General features: G+C 40.3%; 1 protein-coding gene across 2 annotated transcripts in view; it reads left to right on the top strand.

Annotated features, from left to right (window-relative positions):
- Nucleotides 1-18,151, top strand: part of LIPG (lipase G, endothelial type) — a 116,208-nt gene that overhangs the window by 73,328 nt on the left and 24,729 nt on the right. Inside the window, exon 9 of one of the 2 annotated variants that reach the window (XM_072605131.1) lies at nt 5,399-5,462. The exons of the other annotated variant lie outside the window; for it this stretch is intronic. Coding sequence (XP_072461232.1) covers nt 5,399-5,417 — 19 coding nt within the window. The 3' untranslated portion in view covers nt 5,418-5,462. The remainder of the gene's footprint in view (nt 1-5,398; nt 5,463-18,151) is intronic. 2 annotated transcript variants of the gene reach the window in all.

Here is an 18,151-nt window from a genome sequence, read left to right as displayed (position 1 = left end):
GTCTAAAATTCTGCTGGAGATGGAAGACCAATTAGGTATAGCACTTTATTGCCAATATAAATCTTGTCTTTTACCCCCTGGGCAGCCTTCCCAACTGCCATTACTTCTGAAGAATGAGTATGGCAATGCTTTCCCATGATTCTTTCCAGGAAGGATCAGAGACTATGTGGAATAGTCAGATTTAGAATTAAAGGGTCTCAATTCAAATTCTTGCTCTGCTGCTTACTTATCTTGGGCCTCAGTTTCTTCTTATGTAAAATGAAGGGATTGACCTAGATGAGTTCTCAAGTTTTTCTTAGCTCTAAAACTCTCAATGGGATGCCTTCTGTAGGGCAGTTAGATTTATGTGTGTAGCCTTTGGCCTGGCACCTCTGGCTGGCTCCCTTTTGAAAATTAGCAACCTGTGTAAGGCAACTGGTCCCATTACTTCCTGCCAAATAGAGGGAGAAGAAATGGAAACAGTGTCATATTTTATATTCTTGGGCTCCAAGATCACTGCAGATGGTAACTGCTAGCATAAAATTAAAAAACGCTTGCTCCATGGAAGGAAAGCTATGGCAAATCTGGACAGCATATTAAAAAGAAGAGACCACTTTGCTGACAAAGGTCTAAGCTATGGTCTTTCCAGCAGCAACATATGAGAGCTTGACTGTGAGGAAAGCTGAGCATCAAAGAATTGATACTTTCAAATTGTGGCACTGGAGAAGACTTTTGAGAGTCCCTCGGACAGTAAGAAGATAAAATCAGTCAATACTTACAGAAATTAATTCAGGTTATTCACCGAGAGGTTAAATAATGAAGGTGAAATTTAAATTCTTTGGTCACATAATGAGAAGATGTGACTGATTAGAAAAGACCTGATGTTGGGAAAGATTGAAGGCAAAAGAGGGAGAAAGGGGCAGAGGATGAGATGGATAGATAGTATAGTGGAAAGGTCAAACATGAACTTGGAAAGACTTTAGAGATAGTGGATGATAGTAGGACCTGCCGTTGCTATGGTCTGTGGGGTCATGAAGAGTTGGACGTGACTGAACAACAACAGCTAAAAACAACAAAAGTAGCAGTATTTTTGGATGCTTTTGGTCTTTTAGCACTCTTTACACCTAAGACAGTGGAATGAAAGCTTCTCAAGGGCTTCTCAAGGAATTGTCTCACTTTGGGATTTGTAACTCTACTGCCTAGAATAGTGTCTTTATAGTGGTATCTTTATTAAGCTTGTTGATTAATTAGTATTTTAGCCATAAGTTGGGAAACTCTGAGGGTCTTCCTCTCTCAGATTGATTCTTTTGAGAAGTTAAACTAGGCTATCTTTTGCTTCAATTCTTACCTAGCCTTTAATCACTGAATGGGTGTTGCCTCAGACTAACTGAGAGCTGGGAAAGACCTTAACTTAAAAAGATCAAAGTCTTCTACTGTATCTGGGGCCATCTCCAGTTGTCCTACCTATGTCTTGCCATTAGAATCCCCTGACTCTGGAGGAGACAGTGAGGCTGATGACTTTGTACAGCCCTGCCTCACTAAAATCTAATTCACCTGCAAGTCAAGATATTACCCATCTCATGTCATTGGTCCTCTTTGAGAATGAAGGACAAACAACAGCCATATGCTGTCTTGTTCTCTAGTTGTTTTCTTTGTGGAAAATTTGTGGAATGGGAGAAATTGATCAGGAGGCTTTGGATTAGTTGATCTTCTGCCAATTGATATAATCATGGAAGTAATGGGCTGGTCGTAGAGGTAACAAGTTCTAAATATCTTTTTTATTTTTATTTTATTTTTTATGAGTAGGTGTATTCTTTTTATTTATTTATTTAACTTTATTTATTTAACTTTTAACATTCATTTTCACAAAATTTTGGGTTCCAAATTTTCTCCTCATTTGTCCCCTCCCCCCGCCCCAAAACACCAAGCATTCTAATTGCCCCTATCACCAATCTGCCCTCTCTTCTATCATCCCTCCCTTCCCTTGTCACCATCTTCTCTTTTGTCCTGTAGGGCCAGATAACTTTCTATACCCCTTTACCTGTATTTCTTATTTCCTGGTAGCAAGAACAGAACTCGACTGTTGTTCCTAAAACTTTGAGTTCCAACTGCTCTTCATCCCTCCCTCCCCACCCATTCCCTTTGGAAGGCAAGCAATTCAATATAGGCCATATCTGTGTAGTTTTGCAAATGACTTCCATGATAGTTGTGTTGTGTAAGACTAACTATATTTCCCTCCATCCTATCCTGCCCCCCCATTGCTTCTGTTCTCTCTTCTGATCCTGTCCCTCCCCAAGAGTGTTGACTTCAAATTGCTCCCTCTTCCCATTGCCCTCCCTTCCATCATCCCTCCCACCCTGCTTATCCCCTTCTCCCCCACTTTCCTGTATTGTAAGATAGGTTTTCATACCAAAATGAGTGTGCATTTTATTCCTTCCTTTAGTGGAATGTAATGAGAGTAAACTTCATGTTTTTCTCTCACCTCCCCTCTTTTCCCCTCCACTAAAAAGTCTTTTGCTTGCCTCTTTTATGAGAGATAATTTGCCCTATTCCATTTCTCCCTTTCTCCTCCCAATATATTTCTCTCTCACCACTTAATTTCATTTTTTTAAGATGTAATCCCATCCTATTTAATTCACTCTGTGCTCTCTGTCTCTGTGTATATGTGTGTGTGTTTGTGTGTGTGTGTGTGTGTGTGTGTGTGTGTGTGTGTGTGTAATCCCACCAACTACTCAGATACCGAAGAGTTTCAAGAGTTACAAATATTGTCTTTCCATGTAGGAATGTAAACAATTCAACTTTAGTAAGTCCCTTATGACTTCTCTTTGCCGTTTGCCTTTTCATGCTTCTCTTCATTCTTGTGTTTCAAAGTCAAATTTTCTTTTTAGCTCTGCTCTTTTCATCAAGAATGCTTGAAAGTCCTTGATTTCATTGAAAGACCATTTTCCCCCCTGAAGTATTATATTCAGTTTTGCTGGGTAGTTGATTCTTGGTTTTAGTCCTAGTTCCTTTGACTTCTGGAATATCATATTCTATGCCCTTCAATCTCTTAATGTAGAAGCTGCTAGATCTTGTGTTATTCTGGTTGTATTTCCACAATACTTGAATTGTTTCTTTCTAGCTGCTTGCAATATTTTGTTCTTGACCTGGGAACTCTGGAATTTGGCCACAGTGTTCCTAGGAGTTACTCTTTTTGGATCTCTTTCAGGTGGTGATCGGTGGATTCCTTGAAGACTTATTTTGCCCTCTGGTTCTAGAATATCAGGCCAGTTTCCCTTGATCATTTCATGAAAGATGATGTCTAGGCTCTTTTTTTGATCATGGCTTTCAGGTAGTCCCATAATTTTTAAATTGTCTCTCCTGGATCTATTTTCCAGGTCAGTTCTTTTTCCAAGGAGATATTTCACATTCTCTTCCATTTTTTCATTCTTTTGGTTTTATTTTGTGATTTCTTGGTTTCTCCCAAAGTCATTAGCCTCCATCTGTTCCATTCTAATTTTGAAAGAACTGTTTTCTTCAGTGAGCTTTTGAACCTCCTTTTCCATTTGGCTAATTCTGCTTTTGAAAGCATTCTTCTCCTCATTGGCTTTTTGAACCTCTTTTGCCAATTGAGTTAGCCTATTTTTCAAGGTGTTATTTTCTTCAGCATTTGTTTGGATCTCCTTTAGCAAGGTGTTGACCTGCTTTTCATGCTTTTCTTTCATCTCTCTCATTTCTCTTCCCAGTTTTTCCTCCACCTCTCTAACTTGATTTTCAAAATCCTTTTTGAGCTCTTCCATGGCCTAAGCCCATTGAATATTTATTTTGGGTGTTTGGCATACAGAAGCCTTGATTTTTATGTCTTTCCCTGATGGTAAGTATTGTTCTTCTTCATCAGAAAGGAGGGAGGAGAAAGAAAGTAACCTTCTATGGTCTTATTTTTTTTCCCTTTTCTGGGCATTTTCCCAGCCAGTTACTTGACTTCTGAGTGTCCTCTCCACACCCACCATGCCTCCAGATCTGCCCAGCCAGTGCTTGTGGTCTGAGATTCAAATGCTGCTTCCCAACCTCAGGGCTTTGGGCAGGGGCGGGGCTGCTATTCAGTGTGAGATTAAGTTCAGGTGCTCAGGTGGGGGCAGGGCCACCTGGAGGAGCTCAGTTCCCTCAGGGGGTTTTAGTGGAGATCTTCAACTATGGATCAGAGCTCCTGCCTGCTTTGGGAGCCCTTGTCCACAGCTGCCTCTCCTGCTGCCTCCTGAGGTGGCCTGAGTTATGGAGACACCCAGCTCCCCTCTTGGTGAGCCAAAAAGCCCCTCTCACTGACCTTTGGCATGTGTGGGTGGAGGGATCTGGGCTGCTGCTGGAGATTCTCTCCCTGAAGCCTGCTTGGATCTGCTCCTTTTGGTGCTGTGTGGCCAAGGCAGGGCTGGGCTCTGCTCCAGGTCCAGTGTGCAATGGACCTTTTATGTCAGTTTTTCAGGGCTCTCTGGAACAGAAATCTCCTCCACTCTGTTGTTCTGTGGCTTCTGCTGCTCCAGAATTTGTTGGGAGTTCTTCTTTACAGGTATTTTATGGGCTGTGGGTTAGGAGCTAACATATGTGTATCTTTCTACTCCGCCATCTTGGCTCCTCCCCTGTATAATGCTTTATTAAAGAGATGTTTTATGAAAATTTGGACAAGGAAGCTGTGATCGCTAAGAACAATATGGGTATATCAAAATAGGTCATTCCAAACTAACCTCATTTCCTTTTTTGAAAGAATTGCTAACATAGCTATTATGGAAATGTGTTGTATGACTATACATATATACTCCATATCAACTTCTCAAGGAGAAAGGAGAAAAGGAAGGGAAGGAGAGGATTTGGAGCTCAAATTTTTAAAAAACAAATATTAAAAATTTTTATTTGCATATAACTGAGAAAAAATAAAATTAAGTATGAAAAGTTTTCCTAAATATATTTACATACATATAATATATCTGGATTTCAATAAAATATTTTACAGTGTCCCATGATCCCTCTGGATAAGTGGAGAATTGTGGAATAGGTATTAACACAGTGAGGTCATTTGGGAGATATTTGACCCAAAGAACTCTCTAACAAATGAGCAGAAGTGGGATGTTCTTGTTTATTAATTACTTAGATTTGTGTATGAGTCGAAGTTGAAAGAGATAATTAACAATTTGGATGGTAGAATCTAGTTTCAAAGAGATCTCAGTGGTCTATAAAAATGATCTAAATTTAATAAGATTAATATAGTAGGGGGAGGGTGGGTAATTGGGAGAACACCTGATCAATTGAGTTCTCTGTTGACTTATTGAAATTAAAGGGCATGGAGTTTTGTCAAAAAGTTCATGGAGCTAGACATGTGGTATCTGAAGAACATATGTGTTGGGATGACACAGCAACTATTTGTTGATCCCTGTGTGTCTCTGAGCAGGTGGATTGAAGATGACTGAAAACCAAGTGAGGAGGAGCTGTCTACACTGTGATCTCAAAGAAGGGTGAGTGGAAACAGCTTCCAGCCTTTCTGCAAGCAGAGATGCCACACCCAGTGATGAGTAGGCCCAATAGACCCAGCAGAGACACATGCCTAGAGTGAAACAAGCCCAGTAGACCTGCCACACCTAGGGAGGAGTAGATCACACATCCTGCAGCATCAGAGCTGTGTTCCCTCCCATGCATATTCCCCATATGTGGCTGATCCCTATGCATGCTCATTCTCCCCATTGATGGCAGAGGTATTTGTAGAAAAGTGTGCCTTATTTTTACAGAGGAGAGTGAGAAAGCTTTAGTGCAAATCTCACTATTATAATTCATTAAATGCATATTCTTTGAACTAATTTGCCCTCTGACTGACCAGAAAAAAGTAAACACACCAATGGAGGCTTAGAATGTATCATGTTAAGTAGATGTGGATCCATAGAGTACCTTGAACTTGGGGTAGCTATTCTAAGGAATCCTACATGAGAGAGAGAGAGAGCAGAAATACTATACCAACAAGGAAAAAATGTAAGGTACTACCTGGGGTTCAAAAAATAATCTTTACAATGATAGCATGAAGGTAGACAACAAACAGTTCACATGAATGAGATCCGGAGGTTTGAGTGCACTGTAAGTTCACCATGAACATGATGTGATAGTCAAAAATATTAATGGCATTTTAGGCTGTATTAAAAAAATGAAAAGAAAACATAGTGTCTAAAATGAGAGATGATCTTTCCATTCTGGTCAGACTGTACCAGAGTATTTTGTTCAGTTTTAGTCATCATGTGTTTAAAAGGACATTGACCAGTGAGAGAACCTCCAGTGGAAGAAGATAGGGATGAGAAGGAAAATGGAGACTTTGCAGCATAGGAATCAGTAGAGGAAACCAGGGATGTTTAGTCTGGAGAAGGGAAGACTTGTTTTTATGAAATGTTCAAATATTGGAAGGGCTGTTAAGTTGAAGAGAAATTACATTTGTTCTTCTTGGCCTCGGAGGACAGAATTAGAGCAATGGATATAATAAGTTAAGGACAGAGTAAGGGAAAATTACATTTAAAGAAATATGTTCTGTTCACAACTAAAATAGAATGGTTCAGAAAGTAGGGATTACTCCATCAACAGAAGCAGGTGAGACAAATGGGGTTAAAAGACTTGCCCAGGGTCATATAACCAGTAAGTGTCTGAGGTCAGATTTGAAAGCAGGCCCTCATGTCTCCAGAGCTAATGCTCTATCCACTTCACCACCTAGGTGTCCCTAAAGAAAATTTCCAAAGAAAGTTCATTACTTCTCAGGGAGTTTAGATAGAGAACTCCTATTTAGGTAAAGGCTGGATGGCACAACTGATGTTCCCTCCATCATTGAGATTCTGTAGTTCTGTTCCTGAACCTCCTAAAGTCCCTTCCCCTTAGTAAAACTATGGAGAAGGCAAAGCTTAACTTTGATATCCTGCCCCTTCCTTAGCACCCAATGCTCCTGTGCCATCCCTCACTGCTCAGAGCCTCTTCACCTTGTCCAACCACAAGTTCTGCCTTCTTGGTAACTTTTTCTGATCCCAAACATTACATCAAAACAACCCTATGCTATTTCTTATTCCTTCTAACTTTGTTAGTTGGCAGCAGGCTAATCTGGCAAACAAATTCATTTGGTGTTCAGTCATTTCAGTCATGTCTGACTCTTTGTGTCCCCATTTGGGGTTTTCTTGACAAAGATCCTGGAGTGATTTGCCTTTTCCTTCTCCAGCTCATTTTATAGGTGAGGAAACTGAGGCTAACAAGGTTAAGTGACTTCCCCAGGTTCACACAGCTGTTAAGTATCTGAGGTCAGATTTGAACTCATGAAGATGAGTCTTCTTGTTTCCAGGCCTGGCACTCTGTGCACTATTACACCACTTCATTGACAATAAGTGCTTATTATGTGCCAGGTTCTGTGCTAAGGATTTAAAAAAAAAAAGGAAGAAACACCAAACCTGCCCTCAAGAAGGTCACAATCTATTGAGTGCAAATAATCATGTACATACAAGATATAGTACATGTAAGTCAAGACATCGCTCTGTGATGTCATTGGTCTTCTTCAAAAAATGAAAGCTCACCAACAAAAAGAGTAATAGTGTAAATGGAAGGCAATCTCAGAGAGAAGGTACTAGCAGCTGGGAATAAGAGGAAGGGAATGAGAAGGGAGATACCAGGAAAGGCATCCTGACAAGTAGGTTCAGATCATACCTCTGATACTTGACCTATGGTGGTTCTTCCTCCCTCCAAGGGGGTGCTGGTAAATGTTTTACAATTGGCTCCCCTAAATGCATAACATAGTTTTAACCTTAATCTGCCTTATTAACATTTTCTCCATCTTTTCTTAATTCCATAAATAAAAATAAATAAATGACACCGTTTTGTAGCATTTGCTAATTTTCCAAGTGTAAATATTCCTACCGAAAATTTAAGAATCCTCTTTCACTTGTTCAGATGCCTCCTTCAAACTTCTGACCAAGCCTCAGTTTCCTCATCTGTAAAATGAGGAGTTTGGCCTTCCATGTCTCTGAGGTCCTTTCCAGCTCTAGCTCCATGGTTCTTGAATGCCAGACTGAGGAACTCAGATGCTTTTCCAAATGTATGCTTGGTAGAAATACATGATAGAAAGGTGACAAGATACCTTTTTGGTTGCTTCTTCAGGGGCCACATACTCCTGATTTCCCAAACTCTGTCCAGGCAGGGATTGCAACATGCTCTGTCCTTTTTGAGACCAGCAGATGAACCTCTCTGAAGGGAGGACATTGTCCCCAGAATCCCTGGTTGCAAGTCACACAGAGTGCTTTCTGTCTCTCCAGTATGTTATTCCAGACTGGTCAGATTAAAGAGAACATCAAAGAGAAGGAGATGACCCGGTGCAAAGGGATGTGCATTAGAAGTAGGAGATATGAGAAAAGGACCAACCCATTTATGGACTTGCTGAAGAACTGAGAAGATTCATTATCACATGTAAAAGATGCCCAGAGCACTAGCCCTGGAGACAAGAGGACCTGAGTTCAAATGTGACCTCAAATGTGACCAGGTTTTTTTTTTTTAAATATCACAGCAATATCCTTCTGCTCAAAAAGTTAACTTTGTTAGCCACTGCTCAGCCAGCCAACAGCAGCACAGGTTTTGGTGGGTGAGAAGCATGATAATCAAAGTAATTCTCATATATATTTAGAGTCAGAAGAAACCTCAGACATAAAGTGTTCCAAGTCCCTCATTTTCCAGATGAGAATACTGTACCCTGAGCTCTACTGCCCAAAGCAAGTGAGGGTGAGCTGTCACTTGGATACCACCAATGTCAGCACTACCCATTTCTATCAGATAGTAAATAGTGACGCTCTTGTCCAGGGGTTCTTCAAAATGCTTGTGTTGTGTACAGTCTGGTGAAACCTATCGAATCCTTCTCAAAATAGAGTTTTAAATATAAAGCTAGTCATATGATGTCTGACAGGAGATGGTGGTCCATATGTGCACTCATCCCATCTCTCTATAGTACAGTATATAGTACAGTATAAAGGAGGAGCTAAGGCAACACTAATCATATCTTCTCATTGATTACATGTACCAATCAACATGATTTTGTCCTTACATGGAAGTTATTTATTCCTCTCTATAAAAAGCAGCTTGAGGTTTAAATCTAGTGACCATGCTCCAACTGCTTACTGCTTTGATATGCTAATAAGCTTCTTTGTCTTATTTCCTGAGTTTGCCTTATTGGCCAGGGAGAAGCTTGAAAAGGGATTTTCTCTTAACACTATGAACTCATGTTATCCAACTGCAACAGGCCTTCATTACAATAATTCAGGGCAGTTACATGGTGCAGAGGACACAGCACCTGGCCTGGAGTCAGGAAGACTCATACTTCTGAGTTCAGAATAAGCCTTGGACACTAGCTGTGTGACCCTGTGAAAGGACTTGATCCTGTTTGCCTCAGTTTCCTCATCTGTAAAATGAGCTGGAAGAGAAAATGGCAAACCACTCCAGTATTTTTGTCAAGAAAATTCCAAATGGGCTCACAAAGATCGGATCTCCTATCTCACTCCCTGAGAAGCTATTCAAACCTTCTCTCCTCATGCCTCCCACAATTCTTCCTTTTTCTCTTATTTATTGAGAAAATTAAAGCTATTTACCATGGGGTCTCTTTCTTCCCACTCCCTGCATCTCAAAACACCTTGAAATCATCCCCACTTTCTCTTCCTTTCCTCTCATCTCTAATCATGAGTTAGTCCTTCTCGTAACCAAGTCCAACCCTTCTGGGAGGAGATAGTGAGGCTGATGACTTCATACAGCTCTGCCTCACTTAAATTCAGTTCACGTGCAAGTCAAGACATGACCCTCCTGATGTCATCCACTCTCTTCCAGAACGAAGGATGAACAGCAACAACTCTTCTATATGCATCTTTGATTCCATACTCTCCTATCATCTCCATCAAATTGTCCCCTCAATCATTTCCTCTCTTTATCTAATTCATTCCTTACTACCTTCATATATACTGAAATCCTTAAAAACCCTTCCCTAGACTTTTCCATCTCCTAAATTCCTGTTTTTCTTCCTTTCCAAATCAAAAACCTAGAAAAAAATTGTCTAAACTCATTGCCTTCCCTTCTTGTGTTCTCACTCACTCCTCAACTCTAGACAATCTCACTTCCAACTTTAAGAGTCTCACTTTCAACACTTGAGTGATGACTCAACTGAAACTGTTCTCTCCCAAGATGCCATTGCTTTCTTCACTGACAGGACTTAAGGACTTTTCTCAGTCCTCATTCTTCTTAACCTCTTTATTGCATTTGATAATGTCAACTACCCTGTCCTCCTGGATAATCTCTCTTCTCTGGGTTTTCAAGACAGAAATCACCTGGGTTTAGACCTTCATCATCTCTTGCCTAGACCATTGTAGTCACCTCTTATCTCTCTGACTCAATCTCTCCCCATTCCAGTCCATCCTCCACACAGCTGCCAAAGTGATTTTTCCCTAAACACAGACTTGACCATGTCACTCCACTACTCAGTAAACTTCAGGGGCTCCCTGTTGCCTCTGGAATAAAATATAACCTTCTCTTTTTAGCTTTTAGAACCCTACTCCACCTGGCACCAACGTATCTTTCTAGTCTCATTGTAAATTACTTTCCTTCTCACAATCTACAATCCAGCCATATTGGTCTTCTCTCCCTCCCTTATACGTGGCATCTTTGCCTTTGCATTGGCAGTTCCCATGCCTAGAGAGCACCTCTACCTCTTGGAATCTCTTCCTTGAAGCTGAAACTCAAATAACTCTTCTACATGAAGCTTTGCTTGATCCCCCTCCTTAACTGCTAATGTCCTCCCTCCCTGACTATCTTGTATTTATTCTGTTTATTCCCTCTGTGTGTACAGGTAGTTCAATTCTTTGTATTTATATTTTTAATACCTAGCAGTACCTGGTACTTTACAAATACCTGTTGATTGACTGATTTATTGATTCTTGTGTAGCGGAGGCTGATTGGCTCATAGATCAATTCCATGAAACTAAGAGTTCCAGAACTGCCTTTCTGAGTTTCATTCAATTTTGTGGGGACTTTTTAGTCTACTTTCTGGCCATGTATGAATCAGCACTAAAGATCAAAGGTCCCCTTATTGACTGCTAAATCAGAGGAACTGATAACTCAATGGATATACAAAAGGTATGAATGCACCCCTCTGCCTCATTCTTCCTTTATAATTGTAAAGCTTATGAGAACTGTTTCAAGTGATTCCCCAAAAGTCTAGTGAGGGAAAGAGCTGTTTCTCCCACCTTTCACCTCCATGTGGCCATGATCACGTGTCTCATCTAAGCAACTTTCACCCAGACCTGAGTTTGGGCTTCCTCTTTTGTGTTTGTTCTTTCTTGATTCAAGGTGGTTATAACTATTCTAGAATAGGCATGTCCAAGATTGGAGGTGATCTTGTGAGTTCAAAATGTCTGAAGGTGCTGATTCTCATGGGATTGATATGGGGCAGACTGGTGACAGATATAGGCAGAGATATCCTCTTTATCAGGATATCCACTGATAAAAAGATTGTACCAAGCCTAGTCCCATTTTACCAGCAAACATGTAACAGATGTTGTTTGGACAACACCCAGCTAAAATGAGATGTAAAATGCCTCTTTAATGTGTCTGTAAACTGCTTTCTCTTCTGATGGATTTTAAATATTAGCCTCCTAGAAGATTGTAACAGTAGTTATAAGTTGTTATTCAATATTGTTTTAAGTTTACTTTATTAATATGAGCTGGCATTGTTCTGTGTTTAACATTCTGTTTGTATAGAGGACTGAATTATTCTTCCCATACCTGATTCATGATGTACACTGAGTACCTCTTTTACTTTCCACTTTGGGGAGATTTAAAAACTAACTATAATCCAAGCCTTAACTTTGTTTGTTGTGCGTGTGGGTAGGATGTTTTGGTTTTGGAGTTTTGGTTGTTTGGCAATTTTTTTATCCATGGGATGCCAAAATTGGAGTCTAATAAACTAATGAGTGAGGAAAAAAGAAATTCTTTTGTCTCAACCAAATCATAAGCTAACAAGCTTGCATCTTCTTACTCTACCACACATATGATTTCCCACCACCAATGGTAAACTGCCCTCTAATTCTATTATCAAAGAGAATTCTTTCACACTGTCTATAGAGGTAACAAAGTGAAGACCCTTCTTCCTACTTCATTTAAGATATTTAGGGGAGGAGTCAAGATGGTGGAGTAGAAAGATACACATATGCTAGCTCCTAACCCACAGCCCATAAAATACCTATAAAGAACTCACAACAAATTCTGGAGCAGCAGAAACCACAGAACAATGGAGTGGAGGAGATTTCTGTTCTAGAGAGCCCTGAAAAACTGACACAAAAGGTCCATTGTGCACCGGACCTGGAGGCAGAGCCCAGCCCTGCCTTGGCCACACAGCACCAAGAGGAGCAGATCCAAGCAGGTTTCAGGGACAGAATCTCCAGTGGCCGAGGCCATGCAGGTCCCTCCACCCACAGGTGCCAAAGGTCAGTGAGAGGGACTTTTTGGCTCACCAAGAGGAGAGCTGGGTGTCTCCATAACTCAGGCCCCCTCAGGAGGCAGCAGCAGAAGCAGCTGCGGAGAGGGGCTCCCCAAGCAGGCAGAAGCTCTGATCCATTGTTGAAGGTCTCCACATAAACCCCCTGAGGGAACTGAGTCCCGTGTGGCAGCCCTGCCCCCACCTGAGCACCTGAACTTAATCTCACACTAAATAGTAACCCCGCCCCCACCGAAAGCCCCTAAGACTGGGAAGCAGCATTTGAATCTCAGCCCCTAAGCACTAGCTGGGTGGATCTGGTGGTGAGGTAGGTGTGGAAAGGAAATTCAGAAGTCAAGTAACTGGCTGGGAAAATGCCCAAAAAAGGGAAAAAAAATGAGACCATAGAAGGTTACTTTCTTGGTGAACAGATATCTCCTCCCATCCTTTCAGATGAGGAAGAACAATATTTACCACCAGGGAAAGACATAAAAGTCAAGGCTTCTGTATCCCAAACATCCAAAATAAATATTCAGTGGGATCAGGCCATGGAAGAGCTCAAAAAGGATTTTGAAAATAAAGATAGAGAGGTGGAGGAAAAACTGGGAAGAGAAATGAGAGAGATGAAAGAAAAGTATGAAAAGCAGGTCAACACCTTGCTAAAGGAGATCCAAACAAATGCTGAAGAAAATAACACCTTGAAAAATAGGCTAACTCAATTGGCAAAAGAGGTTCAAAAAGCCAATGAGGAGAAGAATGCTTTCAAAAGCAGAATTAGCCAAATGGAAAAGGAGGTTCAAAAGCTCACTGAAGAAAATAGTTCTTTCAAAATTAGAATGGTACAGATGGAGGCTAAGGACTTTAGGAGAAACCAAGAAATCACAAAACAAAACCAAAAGAATGAAAAAATGGAAGAGAATGTGAAATATCTCCTTGGAAAAAGAACTGACCTGGAAAATAGATCCAGGAGAGACAATTTAAAAATTATGGGACTACCTGAAAGCCATGATCAAAAAAAGAGCCTAGACATCATCTTTCATGAAATGATCAAGGGAAACTGGCCTGATATTCTAGAACCAGAGGGCAAAATAAGTCTTCAAGGAATCCACCGATCACCACCTGAAAGAGATCCAAAAAGAGTAACTCCTAGGAACACTGTGGCCAAATTCCAGAGTTCCCAGGTCAAGAACAAAATATTGCAAGCAGCTAGAAAGAAACAATTCAAGTATTGTGGAAATACAACCAGAATAACACAAGATCTAGCAGCTTCTACATTAAGGGATTGAAGGGCATAGAATATGATATTCCAGAAGTCAAAGGAACTAGGACTAAAACCAAGAATCAACTACCCAGCAAAACTGAATATAATACTTCAGGGGGGAAAATGGTCTTTCAATGAAATCAAGGACTTTCAAGCATTCTTGATGAAAAGAGCAGAGCTAAAAAGAAAATTTGACTTTGAAACACAAGAATGAAGAGAAGCATGAAAAGGCAAACGGCAAAGAGAAGTCATAAGGGACTTACTAAAGTTGAATTGTTTACATTCCTACATGGAAAGACAATATTTGTAACTCTTGAAACTCTTCGGTATCTGAGTAGTTGGTGGGATTACACACACACACACACACACACACACACACACACAAACACACACACATATACACAGAGACAGAGAGCACAGAGTGAATTAAATAGGATGGGATTACATCTTAAAAAAATGAAATTAAGTGGTGAGAGAGAAATATATTGGGAGGAGAAAGGGAGAAATGGAATAGGGCAAATTATCTCTCATAAAAGAGGCAAGCAAAAGACTTTTTAGTGGAGGGGAAAAAAGGGGAGGTGAGAGAAAAACATGAAGTTTACTCTCATTACATTCCACTAAAGGAAGGAATAAAATGCACACTCATTTTGGTATGAAAACCTATCTTACAATACAGGAAAGTGGGGGAGAAGGGGATAAGCAGGGTGGGAGGGATGATGGAAGGGAGGGCAATGGGAAGAGGGAGCAATTTGAAGTCAACACTCTTGGGGAGGGACAGGATCAGAAGAGAGAACAGAAGCAATGGGGGGGCAGGATAGGATGGAGGGAAATATAGTTAGTCTTACACAACACAACTATCATGGAAGTCATTTGCAAAACTACACAGATATGGCCTATATTGAATTGCTTGCCTTCCAAAGGGAATGGGTAGGGAGGGAGGGATGAAGAGCAGTTGGAACTCAAAGTTTTAGGAACAACAGTCGAGTTCTGTTCTTGCTACCAGGAAATAAGAAATACAGGTAAAGGGGTATAGAAAGTTATCTGGCCCTACAGGACAAAAGAGAAGATGGTGACAAGGGAAGGGAGGGATGATAGAAGAGAGGGCAGATTGGTGATAGGGGCAATTAGAATGCTTGGTGTTTTGGGGCGGGGGGAGGGGACAAATGAGGAGAAAATTTGGAACCCAAAATTTTGTGAAAATGAATGTTAAAAGTTAAATAAATTAATTAAAAAAAAAGAAAAATGACTCAACAGACATGGAAGGCACTGTGTGAGATTGCTGAAGTTTATTCTTCATTTTCAAAGAGGATCATGACATGAGGGAGGTGATGCCATGATCTGCAAGTGTTGGATTGAAGTGAGGAAGGGCCATGCAAAGTCACCAGCCTCACTTTCTCCTCTGGAACCCTCAGAGTTCAGTGGCAAAATACAGATCAGGATGACTGGAGATGGCCTCCAATGCAATGGAAGACCTTGGCCTTTTTAAGCTAAGATCTTTCCCCAGGTCTCAGTTTGATTGAGGCAGTGTCCCTTCAGTGATTAAGGCTAGGTAAGAAATGGGGCAGAGAATGACCTCTTTACCTAGTTAAAAAAAAAAAAACCCACCAAAAAACCCAAACCCCAATCTGGGAGGGGAAAACCCTCGGAGTTTTTGGCCAAAACAGAAACAACTGCTATTTACATTTACTTTGAGTCAATGGAGCTCAAATAATGATCAAATGGCCCTTGGCCTGGGACCTATGGCTGGCCAATCAAGATGCTGGGGATACAGATACAAAGAAGGAAACAAAATCCCGCCTTTTAAGGAGCTTGTATTCTATCAGGAGAGACAAAAAAGAATAAACACAAAATAAATGTAAGGCAATTAGAGTAAAGGTAGTTAGGGAGGCAGAGCACTAATATGTAGTTTACATGTAGTAACATGTAGAATCAGGAAAGGCTTCCTGTAGATGCATGAGCTGTGTCTTGAAGGAAATAAAAGAGTTTATGAGTTGTAGGTAAGGAGGGAGTGCATTTCAGACACTGGGAAGGTCAATGCAAAGGCACAGTAAGAGGAGAGGTAGTGTTATGTATGAGGAACAGGAAGAAACTCAGTTTGTTTGGACCGTAGGGTGTGTGAAAGGGAGTCATGGATAATGACATTGGAAAAATAGTTTAGGACCAGCTTGTGAAGGACTTCAAAAACAAAACAAAAGAGTTTATTTATCCAAAAAGCACTAGGGAGCTATGAGAATGGCTTGAGTAGGGCAGTGCCATGGTTAAGTCTGGATTTAAGGAAAATCCTTTTGTCAGCTGACCAGAGGACAGATTGGAATGGAGAGAGACTTGAAACAGAAAAACCAATGAGGAGGTCATGATAATAGTCTCACAATGGGAGGGGATAAGGGCCTGACTAAGAAGATAACTGCGTGAGTAGAGGGAAGGGCTTAGATGAGAGATGTAACACTAGAGGCAGCAAAATTTGCCCACTGATTGAACATGTGGAGTGAGGGAGAGTGAGAGTTTTACTAAGACTGTGGACTTAAAAGACTGGAGGGATGGTGGTACCTAGACCAAAAGAGAAAAGTTTTATAAAGCTAGGGGAGTGAGATGGGAGTTTGGTTTTGGAATTACTGAGTTTGGAGTGTCTCCAGAACATCCAGCTGGGAATATCCCATAGGTAATTGTTGATGTAGTGCTAGAACTAAGTAGAAGATTTAAGCTGGATATACATACAGAGTCATACATAGTTAAAAATGTCATTTTTATCAGTCATACATACAGAGATAATATTTAAGCCAATGGAAGCTGACCAGATCCCTGAGAACATCTATCTATCTGTCTATCTATCTATCTATCTATCTATCTATCTATCTATCTATCTATCTATCTATCTATCTATCTATCTATCTATCTATCTATCTGTCTGTCTGTCTGTCTGTCTGTCTGTCTGTCTGTCTGTCTGTCTGTCTGTCTATCTAAGAGGACTTAAGAGGTCCTTGGGGTATTCTCACAATTAGAGGGAATAGTATAGATGATGATTCACCAAAAGAGATGGAGGAGGTCCAGAATTGAGATTCGTCAGGAAAAGTTCCGAGGAGAAAAAAGTATCAAGGAGAAGAGAGTGGTAGACAGTGTCAAATCCAACAGAGAGTCAAGAAGAATGAGATTTGCTTATTAAGCGATCCTTGAAGTGATGAGACTAGAATTCAAAATGTAAAAAGTTGAGTTGGAAGAGGAGAGGAAGTGAAGACAATGACTGTAAACAACTATTTTTAGGAGTTTGAGAAATGGAGGAGAGATGTAGGAGGATAACTGGAGGGATGGAGTGTTGAATTAGATTATCTGAAATAAAAAAAGAAACTGAGATCAAAGCTAAGGAGCCACCTAGGATTTCATTTGAAAAGCTAGCATTTGCATATCAGATCAGGTCACCTGACTCCTCAGAGACAAGGGATGATTTACAGAGATGATTTTTATAACAAAAAAAGAAGAATTTGAAAAATTATAGAAACTGGTTTTGAACATAATTCAATTGGACAAGGTAGATCACCTGACCAGTTAGCTTCTCTCAGACTTTTTTAATCCTATGACAGGCACCCTTTCCTCCAGGCCATATCTTTTGTAACCAGGAAGTGTACTGGGAAAGAGGAACTTGTTTAGGTCAGTGGTTTGCTGTCACCCCTATCTTCCTTAGCAAAGTCCATGACTCAACTTAAGACTCTAGCTAAAGAAAGAGAAAAAGGACCTTAACTTAACTTTTGGCTTATCTTTCTCCAACTGCCAGAGAGGGGAATTTGGCCTCTGACCAATCCTCTTTCTGCTAGAAAGGGAAATTTAGCCTTTTGAAAAACCTTATCATTTTGTGATTATTTTATTCTTCTAAATTATCTGCTACTAAATGATAAAGTATTCTCAAACCATCTATTCACTTAATCTATAAGTAACTTAGATTTAAGAGACTATCTATGTTAGTCTGGCTTAGTTTAGCGCTAGTTCTTCTAAAGAAGGAAGTCTAATCCCATAATCAAACTAAAAATAAATCACACCAATCAAAAAGAGCTGATTTCTTTTTCAGGAAGGATCTACTAAAGATTTTTTTTAACAGATGAGGAACACTTAGGCATCTTTGAAGTCAGTAGAGAAGAAAAGGAGACACTGCAGTTAAAGAGTTAAGGGATGATTAAGGGTGTATCACAATGCTTTACGTATAGTGTGATCTTAATAAAAGTGAATTGAATCTGATTAAGTTAGATGTACCTCTCAAACTGTGGAATCCATAGTTTAATGCAGTGGTATTATGACTTCATTTTATCAAGACATTTCTTAATGAAGCAGCTTTAAACTACACAGGGGCTCTTGTATAGCTTTCTGAAAAAGAGCAGATCTTGTAGGAGCTGCTGCTAATGCAGATACTCCCTGTTCTCATACTCAGTTGTTCAGTTGATTAT

This window comes from Notamacropus eugenii, chromosome 4 (assembly GCF_028372415.1).
Source record: "Notamacropus eugenii isolate mMacEug1 chromosome 4, mMacEug1.pri_v2, whole genome shotgun sequence".
NCBI classification, from domain to species: Eukaryota; Metazoa; Chordata; class Mammalia; order Diprotodontia; family Macropodidae; genus Notamacropus; species Notamacropus eugenii.
Note: the sequence above shows the minus strand (reverse complement) of the source record. Positions and strands in the feature narration are given on the sequence as shown.